The sequence below is a fragment of the Argopecten irradians genome, chromosome 13, assembly GCF_041381155.1.
Source record: "Argopecten irradians isolate NY chromosome 13, Ai_NY, whole genome shotgun sequence".
In the NCBI taxonomy this organism is placed as follows: Eukaryota; Metazoa; Mollusca; class Bivalvia; order Pectinida; family Pectinidae; genus Argopecten; species Argopecten irradians.
The window spans coordinates 207948-224311 of record NC_091146.1 but is presented as its reverse complement, the minus strand read 5'-3'; the positions used below and the strand labels follow the sequence as shown (position 1 = coordinate 224311).

At 39.5% G+C, this 16364-nt stretch overlaps 1 protein-coding gene across 1 annotated transcript; it reads right to left on the bottom strand.

Annotated features, from left to right (window-relative positions):
• Nucleotides 1-1429: 1429 nt before the first annotated feature.
• On the bottom strand, nucleotides 1430-14740 carry LOC138306566 (angiopoietin-related protein 7-like). Its single transcript, XM_069247007.1, has 3 exons — nucleotides 14680-14740; nucleotides 2857-3021; nucleotides 1430-1686 (listed from the first exon to the last, which is right to left on the bottom strand). Exons 1-3 carry the CDS (start codon nucleotides 14738-14740, stop codon nucleotides 1430-1432), a joined length of 483 nt encoding a protein of 160 aa, XP_069103108.1.
• Nucleotides 14741-16364: the final 1624 nt, after the last annotated feature.

Below are 16364 nucleotides of genomic sequence, written 5' to 3'. Positions count from 1 at the left end.
CAGAACATATACAATACAATTTTACCAATTAAACTACAATGTAAATCCTATATACAATGTATGTGTATAACACTACCAGAAACATGTACAGAACAAAAACTTACAAATTAAAAATCTATAAATATATACATCAGAACTGTATGAATTGACCGGTAGCATACAGGGCATTCATTACCCCTAAAGAGGCCCCACTAAAGAACGCTATTTACCCCAGGGTTACGTTTTACGCGATTGGGGAACAGGTATGAAACATGTGACCATATGTGACCACTCATTTATGAAAAAAATACTGCTAGGGACTATTTACATAATGATCAAAATACGAAGACTCACTCACAATCAGCTGAGCAGGGAGTACCGGGTACGTAGTAGGCCTAGGTACGTACAGTAGCGGTCCGGAGCCGCGTGCTCGTTTGAACTGTTCTCTTCACTATAACAAGTTGTATTGCGTCGTAATGTGTACCGAGTCAGTTGTTGGGATTGTCGCTGCTCCATTGCCTTTCCTTTCGCATTTTAGGTGAGTCAGTTGGTTGTTTTGGCGGAAACATTTTGGTTCAAAACTACGGTAGCCATGTTTTGTTTACTACGGAGAGTGGTGGGGTGTTGCGCATGCGTTAAGATTGAACTGCACTCTTAGCCGTCCGGGAGGACTTTTAGGATTCCCATAGATATTATTATTTTCTTCGCATGTACAGCGATTTTGACGGAAAGTTTTATTTTTCTAATTCATAAGAAATTATACCGGATATATTAATACCATTTTTACCGATTTTACAGTCACTTGCCCGACTATTCGCTTTAACGGCTAGCGTTCTTGTGAATTTAAAAAAGATCTGAGTGATATACGAAATGAAATAATGTACCTTTTATTTTGCAAAAGTATCTGGCCATGACTAATTAATCAAAAGTCGTCGAAACAACCCATGTTAGTTTTCTAAAAAGGAAACAAAAACATATCCGGAAATGGTAATAATTCTAATGTTATATTTTTCAAAAAATATTCTTCAATTTTAAGTGGATATAAATATACGGATATGTTTACTTCTTATTTTTTTTGTCTTTGAAGAGACATTGATGAAATTGATAATTTAGTAATTAATAACGAATTATAAAAACATGATACTCAGATTCTGAACGGTTTCATTCGTGTTGTAATCGTTATTTCAGAAATAATTTAGATATAAAATTTATTACAGTTATTTCAGTTACTCAACTTATTGTATACCGTACATATAGTTTGTTAAACACCGAAATTCAACCCTGCACACTTAGTATACTAAATTCAATATTTAAATGAAAAACCAACATCTTTATTCCTTTGTTTGAGTCCTTTATTCACAGAATCTATGAGTGGCAATTTGATTATCTATAAGGTGTAATTTGATGAGATACTCGGTTTATAGTCCGTGGGTTTGTGAATGTGTCTGCGTTAAACACCCTGGTGTTTAACCATTATTCTTGACTTCATGATAGGTACGAAATACCGGCCACTGTAGAATCTGAACCATGACATAGATGCCTTGTCATCTCCGTTATCCTTTGTGTACTCCCCGTTTAAGTTACAGCGTCCACACCAGTTGTACCACCAGGCGCCATGCCTATTCTGAGCACAATTGTCTCCCCAACTATCATTGTCATTGTCGTATGTACTGAACAGTTCACCGTTGCTTCTTGCCATGGCATCATCTGACAAAACAGAGTCAGTTATTCATGATTATACGAAATGGTCGCCGATTATGTATTACACTCATGAATATACCAGTCTCCCTAAACCTGTCCCGCACATTACACACACCGCATACATGGAAAGCCTGGCTGTTATTATGACGTTCATTTAATCAACCAACTACATTTAATCAATTTCTATTGAACGAGTGCTTGTAAGGATATGTATTTTAACCAGACTGTAGTGTAATATACCTTCGATTGGAATCCTTCTTAGTGAAGCGAAAGTTTTCAAAGCATACAGCCCTTGGAATTTACACATAAATTTTATAGGAACGACGGCGGAGAAAATACCATGAAAATCGGTTAATAACGGGTCAGACATGACCGAAAGGTATAGCATATTTGTATTGACACGACGTTTGTAGATGGATTTTCAATTCTTTCACGTTGATATATTACATGTGTAGACAAATAAGTTGAAAAAAGCATTTAATGATACTTTTGATTAAAAGTGGCCCAAAGGCCTTAACGGTCACCTGACTAACTTGGCAATAATCATATAGGAAATTAATTAGATATAGTGCCATGGTAGCCATCTTCGATTTGGATCAACCAGAAATGTAACAACACTTTATCGGACCATGTCAGGATCATTTCATGCAAGTTTCAGCCAAATCGCACGGGTAGAACTTGAGAAGAAAATCAAAATGTGTTTTCAAGGTGGCGGCCATCTTGAATTTCGGATCGACCCGAAAAATAACAACACTTGGTCGGGACCATGTCAGGATCATTTCATGCAGGTTTTAGCCAAATCGCAGCGGTAGAAGTTGAGAAGAAGTTCAAAATGTGTCTTCAAGATGGCGGCTGTGGCGGCCATCTTGGATTTCGGATCGACCCTAAAAATAACAACACTTGGTCGTGACCAAGTCAGGATCATTTCATGTAAGTTCAAAATGTGAAAAAATTACGCACCGCGGACGAGGACGGACGAAACATGACAGGTCAAACGACCTAAAAACGACAGTGCTTTTGGTTGTTTTTCGCTTCCATTAGTTAAACATGTTAAAATATGACAGTCGTTGTCTTGCTTAAAACGACATAAAGAAGAGGAATAATAACAATACTAAAACGCTCGCAATAGAAATTTTGAATTTGAAATCCATAAAAAAGATAAAACCATAAACTTACAGTTAACATTTCCAGAGTTTCCCGATATCGACAGTCGCCATTTTGAGGATTCGTCTCCCACCTTGAAGTACGAATACTGGGCGTATGCAGTATCGTTGAACCAGGTCGTCAGTTCTATACGGAGGGTGAGGCCAGTTTGTGTTAGGAGATGTATTATGTCAAGCCCTAAACAGAAGACATTTACGTCAGATCAAGTAAATGGAAACAAATGAACTCTCATCTTTCAGCGAGACCTGAGGAAAACTTGTGGTTAAGACGTTTGTTTGTTTGTTTGTTTTATTTATTAACGTCCTATTAACAGCTATGGTCATGTAAGGACGGCCTCCCATGTATGCGGTGTGTTGCGTGTATGTTGTGCGAGGTGAGTGTACTGGGAGACTGCGGTATATTCGTGTTGTGTCTTCTTGTATAGTGGAACTGTTGCCCTTTTTATAGTGCTATATCACTGAAGCATGCCGCCGAAGACACCAAGCAACACACCCCACCCGGTCACATTATACTGACAACGGGCGAACCAGTCGTCCCACTCCCTGTATGCTGAGCGCTAAGCAGGAGCAGAAACTACCACTTTTATATAGACTTTGGTGTGTCTCGGCCAGGGGACAGAACCCAGAGCCTTCCTCTGGCCCTGCAGGTAGGGCGTTAGAATTGTACCTGCTGCCCCTATTGCATGATCGTAAAAAGGCGACTAAATTTAGGATCTTATCTTTTCTCCTCTTCCTAACTGACTTTATCTTTCCTAATGCCTCCCTTGGCACCGCCTCACTTTTGGCCTTGAGTTGAGCGTTCGTCCCGGTTAAGACGTAGTTTTTTGTTTTATTTTCTTTGTAAACAAGGTGTTTTTTTCTATTATTTAAATGGAAAAAAGTAAGCTAATCTCATTAAATTTTAATGGAATGGTACATAATTACATGTTTATATTTGTTAACATTTTAAGTAGCAAGTTCTGCGTTAAACATTATTTTAGTGTGTATTTGATATAAATATTGATCATCACTACGTTTGATAAGAGGATTCCTATAGTAGGTATAAGGATCTGTATTTCTAACAGATTGACATAAGATGTTTGAAATATGTTACCCATTTTGACCCCTTTTGGCCCCATCCCTCTGGCCCCTGGGGGGTCGGTCAGGACCAATATGGATATGATGTTAAAACACTATCTCAGGCTAATAATTCTAACCCAGATTGACTAATTTCCTATGAAAACTAAGCAAATAATGTTGTTCCTAAATGTGTTTTTCCTATATAAACTATAGTAAATTTGACCCCCTCCCCAGGGAAAAATTTGAGATCCCAGGGCCATTAAATTCACAATTTTTGTAAAGGACTTTAAGACCTTTCCATCTATGTAGAGAATTTGATTCTACCAGTTCCAGAATTTCAGAAGATTTTTGAAGTTTAAGCTATCCTATTTGATCCGTTTTGGCCCCGCCCCTTTGACTAATTTCCTATTAAAATGACTAAATAATGCTCAAAAATGTGTTTTCCCTATCTAAACTATAGTAAACTTGACCCCCTCCCCAGGGGGAAACCAGAGACTCAAGGGTCATATAATTAAAAATTTTCATAAAATACCTTAAGACCTGTCCATCTATGAATAGTATTTCAATCTACCATTTCCAGTATTTAAGAAGATTTATAAAGTTTAAGCCTATTTGCCCCTTTTGGCCCCGCCCCTCTGCCCCGAGGGGTTTGATCAGGACCAATATAGATATGATATTAAAATGTTATCTCAGGCTAATGATTCTAAATAAGTTTGACTCATTTCCTATGAAAATTGACCAAAAAATGCTCATAAATGTGTTTTCTCTATATAAACTTTAGTAAACTTGACCCCCTCCCCAGGGGGAAACGTGAGACCCCAGGGTCATGTATTTCACAATTTTCATAAAATACCTTAAGACCTGTCCATCTATGAATAGTATTTGAATCTACCATTTCCAGTATTTAAGAAGATTTATAAAGTTTAAGCCTATTTGCCCCTTTTGGCCCCGCCCCTCTGCCCCGAGGGGTTTGATCAGGACCAATATAGATATGATATTAAAATGTTATCTCAGGCTAATGATTCTAAATAAGTTTGACTCATTTCCTATGAAAATTGACTAAAAAATGTTCATAAATGTGTTTTTCTCTATATAAACTTTAGTAAACTTGACCCCCTCCCCAGGGGGAAACGTGAGACCCCAGGGTCATGTATTTCACAATTTTCATAAAATACCTTAAGACCTGTCCATCTATGAATAGTATTTGAATCTACCATTTCCAGTATTTAAGATTTATAAAGTTTAAGCCTATTTGCCCCTTTTGGCCCCGCCCCTCTGCCCCGAGGGGTTTGATCAGGACCAATATAGATATGATATTAAAATGTTATCTCAGGCTAATGATTCTAAATAAGTTTGACTCATTTCCTATGAAAATTGACCAAAAAATGCTCATAAATATGCTCATAAATATGTTTTCTCTATATAAACTTTAGTAAACTTGACCCCCTCCCCAGGGGGAAACGTGAGACCCCAGGGTCATGTATTTCACAATTTTCATAAAAACACCTTAAGACCTGTCCATCTATGAAGAGTATTTGATTTTACCATTTCCAGTATTTAAGAAGATTTTTTTTAAGTTTGAGCCTATTTGCCCCTTTTGGCCCCGCCCCTTAGCCCCGAGGGGGTTGACCAGGACCAATATAGATATGATATTAAAATGTTATCTCAGGCTAATAATTCTAACAAGTTTGACTCATTTCCTATGAAAATTGAGCAAAAAAATGCTCATAAATGTGTTTTCCCTATATAAAACTATAGTAAACTTGACCCCCTCCCCCAGGGTCATATAATTCTCAATTTTTGTAAAGGACCTCAAGACCTTTTCATCTATGAAGAGTACGTGATTCTACCATTTCCAGAATTTCAGAAGATGATTTTTGAAGTTATAGCCTATTTGACCCCTTTTGACCCCGCCCCTAAGGCCCCTGGGGTAAGTCATGTAAACTTGGTTAATAGGATTCAATGACCATCTCATACTGATAATTCTGACAATATTTGACTCATTTCCTATTACAAATGATCAAATAATACTAAAAAATGTGTTTTCTCTTCATAAACTGTAGTAAACTTAATCCCCTCCCCAGGGGGAAACCTGAGACCCCAGGGTCATATAATTCACATTTTTGTAAAGGACCTTGAGACCTTTCTATCTATGAAGATTATTTAATTCCATCACATCTGTGAGTGGAGAAGAAGATTTTTGAAATTTTAGTCAATTTTACCCCTTTTAGCCCCTCCCATAGCTCCCTGGGGGCGGGGACAATATAATTCACAAGTTTGATTGGCCTTATGCCTTAGAAGGTTTGTGCAAAATTTCATTGAAATTGCTTCAGCAGTTTTGGAGAAGAAGTCGAAAATGTAAATTGTTTACGGACATACGACGAACAAAAGGCGATTAGAATAGGTAACTTGAGACTTCGTCTCAGGTGACCTAAAAATACAGATCCATATAACCTATACGTTCATAACATAGTGATAATAAGGATCAGTATTTTAATCAGATAGCAAATGAGTCTTGAATGTAATAAAAAGAACTTTAGACAACCTAGATAATTGATAAGCTGATCGATAAAGAAACAAACCTAAGTAAACTTAGTGTTAGGTGGGGTTAACGGCAGCCCAACAGGTTATTCTTAGTAATGTCTGTGACGTACATTACCTACGGCGTATTTGGTCCATTTGGGTCCCGTCCCTCAGACATCAACATCCATCTCATACTGATGCAATGACCAAATAAAGCTCAAAATGTGATTTCCCTATAAAAGCTGTAGTAAACTTGACCCCCTTCCCATGGGGTAATTTGAGACCCAAGGGTCATATAATTCACTATTTTTGTAAAGGACCTTAAGATCTTTCCATTTATGAAGACTATTTGATTCTACCATTTTTAGACTTTCAGGATGATTTTGAAGTTTTAGCCTATTTGACTCCATTTTGCCACGTCCCCCAGGCTCCTGGGACGCTGGGACCATATAATTATCATTTTGGTCGAACTTTGGTCATGGAAAGTTTCTGCAAAATTTCAACGAATTTGGTTCAGTGGTTTGGAGAAGTCGAAAATGTTTTTAAAAAAAGTTTATGGTTGCGCCACGGCTGACTGACAACGACGGACAGGCTATTACCTTAAAGTCGTTTCAGATAGATATTGGGCCTTAAAGTTGTTCAACAAAGTCAGAGCCAAGACTCTAGTACAATGGTAAATGTCAAATTTTCTTTTTCTGTGACCCAGCAGTTGCTATATCTGGCGTACAGGGTTATATACATTAGCTACTACACATGCGTATATATGATGCGGCAAAATACATTGAACACAACACAAAGACGATGATAATCACACTTCATCTATTGATGAAAATTACCGGCCCAGAACCGAAGCCGGTTTTATAGTCGTCCCAGTTACGATAAAAATCGCCTTTACCATCCTGTCTGTTCTGTATCACCTGCAATTTAAATCTTAACTATTTGTTCTGATATTAATACCATGGAATTGACAAAACATTTATAACCTAACTTGTACAAACGTCTTGTACGAAACTTTGGTCAGATTCAATAGTATCACAACGTACTTATTCCTTCATATGTTCAAGAGGTCACGAAATGAAAATATTCTTAAAATTGGTCAATGTAGTTGTTTGTTTGTTTGATTAATTAACGTCCTATTAACAGCTATGGTCATGTAAGGACGGCCTCCCATGTATGCGGTGTGTTGCGTGTATGTTGTGCGAGGTACGTGTTTTGGGAGACTGCGGTATAGTCATGTAGTGTCTTCTTGTATAGTGGAACCTTTGCCCTTTTTATAGTGCTATATCACTGAAGCATGCCGCCGAAGACACCAAGCAACACACCCCACCAGGTCACATTATACTGACAACGGGCGAACTAGTCGTCCCACTCCATGTATGCTGAGCGCTAAGCAGGAGCAGAAACTACCACTTTTATAGACTTTGGTGTGTCTCGGCCAGGGGACAGAACCTAGAGCCTTCCTCACAGGGCAAAACGCTCAACTCAAGGCTAAAAGTGAGGCGGTGCCAAGGGAGGCATTAGGAAAGATAAAGTCAGTTAGGAAGAAGAGAAAAGATAAGATCCTAAATTTAGTCGCCTTTTACGATCATGCAAATAGGGGCAGCAGGTACAATTCTGACGCCTACTAGTTAATCATCAGTACTCTTAGCTGCAATTGATTAAATTATTTGGACATACATTGAAGCCCTATATTTTGTATTAAATTCAATACTACAGTTCTAATAATGTATAAGGTCATCTGAACTAATGACGATAGGTCAGTTAAAGTACATGTATTTGGCTATTTGATTCATGTGACATTTAGTTAAGGTAAAATTTATTCATTTGAACCAGTTTTGCAGTCATTCATCCCAGCATGTTATAAGTTCACAGACAGGGCTGTAAGCCTCGTATTAATTGATTATATAGAGATATGTATATATCTGTTTAGACCTCATAGTTATATGTTTTGAGGAAATTTTGTTAAAAGGAAAATGTAATTCAAATGGCCTTGACTTATGGTATCAATATGTCCTTACAAGCTTTTCATCTAGAAATATTCTAAATTTATATAGACACTGTAGCCAAATGACCATAACAGTTGACCATGAAATCAAACTCACTTATATCACAGATTAAGACAGGATTGGCGTCTCAATCTAAATCTGATCTGTTTACATACATGTACATTATGAAATAATGAAATCAAAATAATCAAAGTTAATGGATGAACATATATATATAGATAGATTTAGACAATAGCTAGACAAATAGTACCAGGTTTGAAGATATCCTTATAACATTTCAGTGATTTATGAAATACGCATACCATACAAAAAACCAACAATGTCCACATGTTTCTTAAAGTTTGTACAGTATACTGTATTTCCTAAAATGTATTCATACATGTACCTCCTTAAATTTAAAATAAACGTCAAGAGGCATCGAAGTTTACATGCTGTCAATATATTGATAGAATAATCTCATTTGTGTGTAAATTGGTTTATTATAATACTTTTCAGATTTACCAGATGATTTAAAGCATATCATGCAGCTTTAAAACTGTGGCTTACTTGACTGTTATTATTCAAAATCAAACACGTAAGTATATTTTGCACAAAAAAGATTAAAACAAGTTTTAACAGATTGGATATAACTGATTGATTTAGTTGTAGCTATTAATTACAATCTGATTAAAATACAGATCCTTATAACCACTCCGTTATATAAAGGATCTGACAATATCCCGTAGGGGGTTTCACGTCCAGATGACCTTTATACCACGTGGTCTTCATATAAGATATGTAACGACTTGTTTCGCTACGACCGCAGTCATTAGCGTAGAGTAAGAATGATACAATTAATTTGTTTTGCTCTGGGTTCGACTGCCGCGTTAGCTTGCAGATTCCTATGTCTCGCTACAATATTCAAAGGTACTAGGGAGTATGGACAATGGACGACATCAAATTCATTTAACAGTTTATTAATATTTAACATGTGTAAAGGTGACAACAAGAAAAATACCCGCGTGGCTCAGTGGGAAGTACTGTGAAATGGACAATTTTGCTGCTAAATATTCTCACGTTTTCGCTATCAGAGTTAACTCCTACCCATCAATGAAAGACCGAGCACGTGGCGCTACACACCGGGCCGATTATCGATAGCTTAACCTCCAATTTCACAAACACCGTTCTCCAGCGAAGATTCTCAAAATATCTCCTTAACGGTTAACCCTGAAACAACACAGGAGGCTCCCACTCTTTTCCAGCCTACCAACGGCTCTCAACACAAGAGTGAAGACTTTTACTTACTATCGAAACCCGTCTAAAAGCGAGACATGCTAAGTCCGACATTGCACAATTTCACAAGTATTTCAACCTCAAAAATATAGCAAAAATATCTACTGACAGCGAAAAATACACACACAGTAATGTTGATGCATTTCCATATTATACGATAACAGCAAATTAGGGAAAGGATGGGCGACAAATATATAAAAATTACATAGGTTTCAAAAACACAACCCTCACCTCTCAAGGCCCGGCAGAAAACTGAAAGCCTCGGCGCAGTCCCGAGATCTCGTGCACAGCAAATTCCCGCCAAAGTCTCGGTTAATATAATTTCCGGAATATATAGCAACGAAGCGCACCGCAGCTTCGTTACATACCCCCAACCACCTAGACAGGCTGCGACCCGTAGCCGTAAAACTGATCCAAGGGAGATAATTTGGAAAAAAAAAATAACCCAAAAAGTTCCTAACAAAAGTTGAAACATTTAAAGCCAAAAGCAAGATGCACAAATTTCGAATTTGGAAGTATCCAGTTCACGAACTCGAACTAGAATAAAAAATAGAACGGAGAAAACCAAACTAAATTTTAAAGAAACCTATCTATCCTGTTCACGAACTCGAACTAGAATAAAAATAGAATGGAAAAAACCAAACTAAATTTTAAAGAACCCATCAAGGGGAGGTAATTTAAGGAAAGAAAAACCTTAAGTATACAGAGTCAAACATCTCTTAATACAGGGAGGTAATCCAAGGAAAAAAAAAATAAACCCCAAAACTTTGCACAAATACAAACATGCCTAATAAGGAAAACGTCAGCTAAGGAAAAAGAAAAAGAAAAAAAAACCTACCTATATTGTCCCCCCCCAACCACCTAGACAGGATGCGACCTGCAGCCACTAACAATTTACTACACGAAAAAAAAATAATGTGAGAACTGCATCAACATACCGCGGCCATTCTAAACAGGAGATAGAACATGTCATTAATGATTATCCTTAAATTTTTCCTCACTGGCCAAAATCTCCATCATAAACATGTACAACAACAAAAAAACAAAACAAAACAATTGTACAACAAGGTACCAAAAAAATCAAAGGAGGTGGACTCTCTATATAACAATTATCCTGAAGTGGAATTGGGATTTTAAAAGATAACAATCATCCCAATGCCAGTACACAATATTAATTATATCACATCACAAGTATAGAACATGTACAAGTATCACCGATTAATTATCCCTAAGATGTTCAACATTGATATTCTTGCTAAATAACCACAATGCTAGGCATCAGAGGTTAAGACAATGAAAGTATTATATTTCATCAAGCAATCCTGTACAAATCTACGTATTTTCATTTTCAAACCAATTACACAAGTATTTCCTTATCTTTTATTTATCTTTAAGGTTTTTTTTTTTTTTCCAGATATTCAATTATTATATCTTTATTTCGTAACACCACTGGTACGTACCCGAAAACCTCCACTTTAAATGTAAGTATTGTCAGAGACAAGCTATGAAACCCCCAGACAGCTCAGAGAGTCACATGAGTTATGTGCCCTTGGTATAGGTAGTAGCTGGTGGCTAGCAAACTTCAATACTCAGCTCACCTGTAATATCACTTATTTTCTCTACGAGTACATCAATCACATCTGCTTAGTAGCAATTATATATATATAATATAGCTTAGGGCATGGTTGTTTTTCATTCCTTTTCTTTTGTATTTCTTTCTCTTTGTATACCTGTTTTACAGCCCTAGCAATCAACTGCAGATGCCTCGTATATATATATTGTACTACCATCTGACATATGTACAATGCCAAGTGACCTCGGAGCAGACTGGATAATTTCAGCGCAGAAATGGGTGCTAAAAGAATTGTAACAGGCACCCTTGCTTACTTTTGCAATAAATGTATATTAGAAGATGTTGTCGAGTATTACAATGGTGAGACCATAATAATTGTTATTGTGAAATGGACATCAATCAGCAATTGATTTTACCCCTAACATATATATTTGCACGCGTTACACTTTCCGCTGTGCAAAGTTAGACATCACCCAACATAACTTAGAGAGTTGAATAATTTTCCAAGGCAGAAAAAGTTTAAGCTCCATGCCCCGGAACTCTGTACACGAAAACTTTAAGATTATAGATAAACGTAATAATCCCTTGCTGTCATTAACCTTGTGGGTTTCACAAGATTCCAGCATTTACATAAAAAAAAACCAGAACAATGTCCCAAGAGTCTTTTAACCAAGTTAAAATTTCCTTAATACTTTAAGACTATTCCAAAATCAGAAAAGTACCCTTAGATAATTTTTCTTTCTGCCTTGGACACCACCTCCTTTTTACACGACTTTAGAACAAAAGGAAAAAAATATGACATTATCGGAAAAAAAAAAAATACACAAATACAAAAACATACAATTAACAAAACAAAGTTTTCCACCGGGCCCTAAACGATCCTACAAGACTGGGGAAGCCACTCTTATGATTTCACTTAACCCAACTCAAATGAAAATTTGGGGTCGACCAGAGACTTTTCCCGTTACTTATATAGCTCCCTCCCAAACTAATTAAGTCTGACCACGTGAGTACAAGACCCCAGTGTTGGTCGTATCAACTCTAACCACCAGAACCATAGTCCCCACAGTGGCCAGAATACCTAACAGCCAAAAAACACCCACCCCAACAATTTTGAATAGGAGAAGTCCTTGTTAGGGTTATCTCGAGGTGTTGGTCATATCAACTCTTACCACCAGAGACACCCCTAACCACCTGGACCTTCTCCCTAACTAACTACAATTATACCTACCGTCCTATTTACATGCCCCTGGTCGCCCCCACCAATTACACTTCGTCCTATTTACATGCCCCTGGTCGCCCCCACCAATTACACTTAACATTACATACCACCAGTTCACCTACATAACAACCTCCCCCCCTCCCCCCCCTATTGTATATGTGGGTCCCCCCCCCACAACCCCGGCTATATACCTACCTAAATTTTCTTTAATTCCCGGATAGAGAGGTGGCGCAACTCATGAAAATACCGCCGCATCCCCGTGGGGTTCAAATGAACCCCATCGCTCAGCAGCCGGGGGGACATGAGGCGTCGCCGAGCCACATAACTCTGACCCCGGTCCCTCATCTCGAGGGAGAGAGCCAGAGACATGCGTGCTCGACGAGCCGCATACTCCGCCCCGGTCACCGCCACGATGCCGGGTCCGCGGAAATACTGCCATAAGGGCCACCCGCTCTACCCCCCCAGCTATCTAATGTATCTAGTATCATACGCAGGACCCCCATGAAATGTTGAAACCTATCCTCCCTACTATCTAGGTCGTTCCCCCCCACCTGCAATATTACTACCCCCGGCCTAAATCCCTCCCTCTTCATTCGATCTACCAAGTCCACAATATCCCAAATTTTCCCCCCCGACTTACCATAGATACGAACCCCCACCCCCGGTCAATCCCAGATCCCGAGTAAACCTCCCCTCCCTAGGGTTATTGATAAGATTGCTAAGTCTTTGTTATGTAACTATGGCCAATAATTGCCACCTGGCCTGATACTAGTCGTTTCATGTTTGCTTCTATATCCCTACAAAACATACAAAGGAAATATATATATATAAAAACAGGTCATAAATACATCCACAGACTAGACATGAACATTACGGAACTACTCATCAATACTAGGTATGAATGCATGGAATGTTCCTCACTATGCGTAGTATTCCTTAAAGTTCTGATGCCCCCTGGGGGGGAAGGGAGATTCAGGGGTCGACACTGGTGTCCTCCAGACCCCTGTGCTGCGCGGTTCGGGGTTATTACCCTGCCCGATCGGGCCCAAACTATAATGTTCCCCTTGTGTAACACTGAAATTCCCTGGAATCAAGTACTGGGGTTTTTTGTTACCCTGGCCAGCAGCAACACCCCAATGTCCCGATACTTATCACCTCAAAGTTCCTCCGGGGCACTTTATATCACACTCTCCGGAAATAACAATAAGGAGGACGTCTGGGGGGTCCAGGCAGGGCCGTACGTATTTCCCCAAACCGCTTTGACGTGTGTGGCACCAGCAACGACACAGGGGCCTGGGTCCTCTTCCTTAGTTCCTCCCCCCAGGTCAGGGGCACCAGTATACAGCAAACATGAAAAAACAAGTTGAACAACAAATGTTAGTCCTATCAAATTCAAATAGCTCACCCCAACTGACCCCTCTCTCACTCCGACACTACCTACCCCTACTTAAACAATAATAACCTCTTATATACAATTGTAAGTAAAGATATAGACCTGACCTTATCGCAATCGGCGGGGCCGCCTACGGCGCCACCACGAGATAATCGGGGTTGGTTTATGGTCCCCAGAATCCCCCTCTATTTTCTAGCTCCCAAGGGGTTACCAGTTTCTAGATTACCCTCATTCCGTACCTTGGGCGTCAGTTCCTCAGACTCCCATATTCATACCAAGGTGGCTGCTGTCCCTAAGGATCTATGATGCTCCTCATTTCTAGCACGACGTCTACCCAATGTTTCTGCAACTCTAAAACAGTTTTGTGGGGTTAACTCCCGGGGGGGGCTTTGGGTCCCCCCCCTATCCCTTTCATAATAACCGATTAAAGTGTACCACCTATTGGTTCCTGCACCCAGGCTTTACAATGACATAAATTTTGAGATCGGACAAAAATTTCTCAATTTTTTAATGAATTACCCCTCCAAAACATTATCAAACTTAACCCCCTTTTTCCTCTATTATGAACATGAAAAAATACCTGATCCCTCGGTCCCCCAAAGCCTCCCATGTACCTTCCTTAATATATTTTCTGTTTATGCTCCTGCTGGCCGAACAGGGGCACCTGAACAGTTTCAAAACTTTATGTTCACCAAATCCGTTTAGCCTCAAAACATTGTTTCAAATCATGGGGGTTCATTAAAAAGGGGGCTCAATATTTAGAGTTAGCGGGATATTAACCTCCCTACCTGCAGAAACGGTGAAAAATACCCAGTAGTTTCCTGTGGAATAACTGGAACGATAAGCCATAGTTACCAAAGGCAACCTCAAGTCCCAATCTGACTGATCTAAACTGACATAGGAGCGAAGTATTGCTACTAGTGTTCTATTGAACCTTTCCACTAACCCATCACCACATAGGGTGATACGGGGGGGTTCGAGTTTTTCGCATACCCAGTAAATCGCACATCTCCTGGAAAAGCCTAGACTCAAAATTTGGGCCCCTGATCAGAGTGGAGGGTCCGCTGGTACCCCAAATCTACTGAAAAACTTACTCACAAGCACCTCAGCCACAGTCTTAGCCTCTTGATTAGGGAGGGGGTAAGCATTCCTTCCATTTTGAATAGTAATCCCCTGCTACCAGAATATAACGATTTCCCCTGTCAGTAATGGGAAAAGGACCCAACAAATCTATAGCTACCCTTTCCATAGGTTCTACTGCCCCATGTTTCACTAATGGGGCTCGGGGGTTCCTTACAGGGTTTTTGTTAGCCCCACATATCCGACAAGAGCGTACGTAGTGTTTTACGTCCCGGTGCATTCCCTATACCCAGTAAAATTTTAACAGTAACTTACCCAGGGTTTTCTTGGTACCTAGGTGACCACCAGATGGGGCGTCATGGGCATTTCTAAGGACCTCAACGACCCACCCCCTGGGGAATTACCTGTAAAAGGAGAAAGTTTCCCGGGTCTTGACATTATACCACTTTTCTATACAATAGGCCCTCCGTGCAATTTCGAGTTGATCCATGACTGATATATAATCTAACCTGCGACTGTTAGCCCCGCTAGTCTAGCACCCTTGGGCTTTGCGTGTAATCCTCTTGTAATAGCTGTATAAACCTTGCTTAACAAGGTACTGTAGGGTCGTCTCCCTGGGCTTGCTCTACATCGGAATGGGTTCCAACTGATCCCAAAACACAACACTGCTACACCCCCCCGGCCTACGACGCTTAAGGCTTCCGCATTTGTGTGCTTAGTACCAACTTCCTACCGATGCTCAATTTTATACTGAAAGGTGTCAAGGAACTCAACCCAACGAGCAACCTGGCCTTTCTGGTTGTTTGAACGAAGCTAACCATTTCAGGGAGGCTCATGATCAGTCCCTAATAGTGAACTCCCTTCCATAGAGATAATGTCTGAAAATCCCCTTAACAGACCTTAATGACTGCCAATAATTCTTTACGGGTCGTACTGTACTTTAACTCTGAAGGAGAGCATGGGTCGTGCTAAAGTATGATAGGACTTTTTCTTCCCCATTCTGAATTTGAGACAAAACAAGCCCCGCAGCTATGTTCACTAGCATCAGTATCTAGAATATGAAGGGTTTATCAAAATATCGGGATAAGCCCAGGACAGCAGCCTCACACAAGGTCTGTTTTAACCTATCAAAATGACTCCTGACACTCCGCACCCAACTAAACTTTGCATGTTTCTTTCTTAGTAAGGTCAAATAATGGGACAGCTATCTCAGAGAAACCCTTCACAAAACTTTCTGTAGTACGTAAACAGAGGCCTAAGGAAACTCCTCCACCACTCGGTCACACATTGGAAACGAGGGACTGGCAAATTTCTAACTTTATTGACCTTCTCGGGATCAGACTTTACGCCCCCCACATTGCACGAAACACCTCGAATCCGAGGTTACAAATAC

Coding starts and splice junctions, on each gene's coding strand:
- LOC138306566 (XM_069247007.1), bottom strand. CDS start 14,740: ATGGCTTATCGTTCCAGTTATTCCACAGGAAACTACTGGGTATTTTTC. Junction 3,022..14,679: donor ATTTTTCACCGTTTCTGCAG/GTAGGGAGGTTA, acceptor TCTTCTGTTTAG/GGCTTGACATAATACATCTC. Junction 1,687..2,856: donor AAACTCTGGAAATGTTAACT/GTAAGTTTATGG, acceptor CTGTTTTGTCAG/ATGATGCCATGGCAAGAAGC.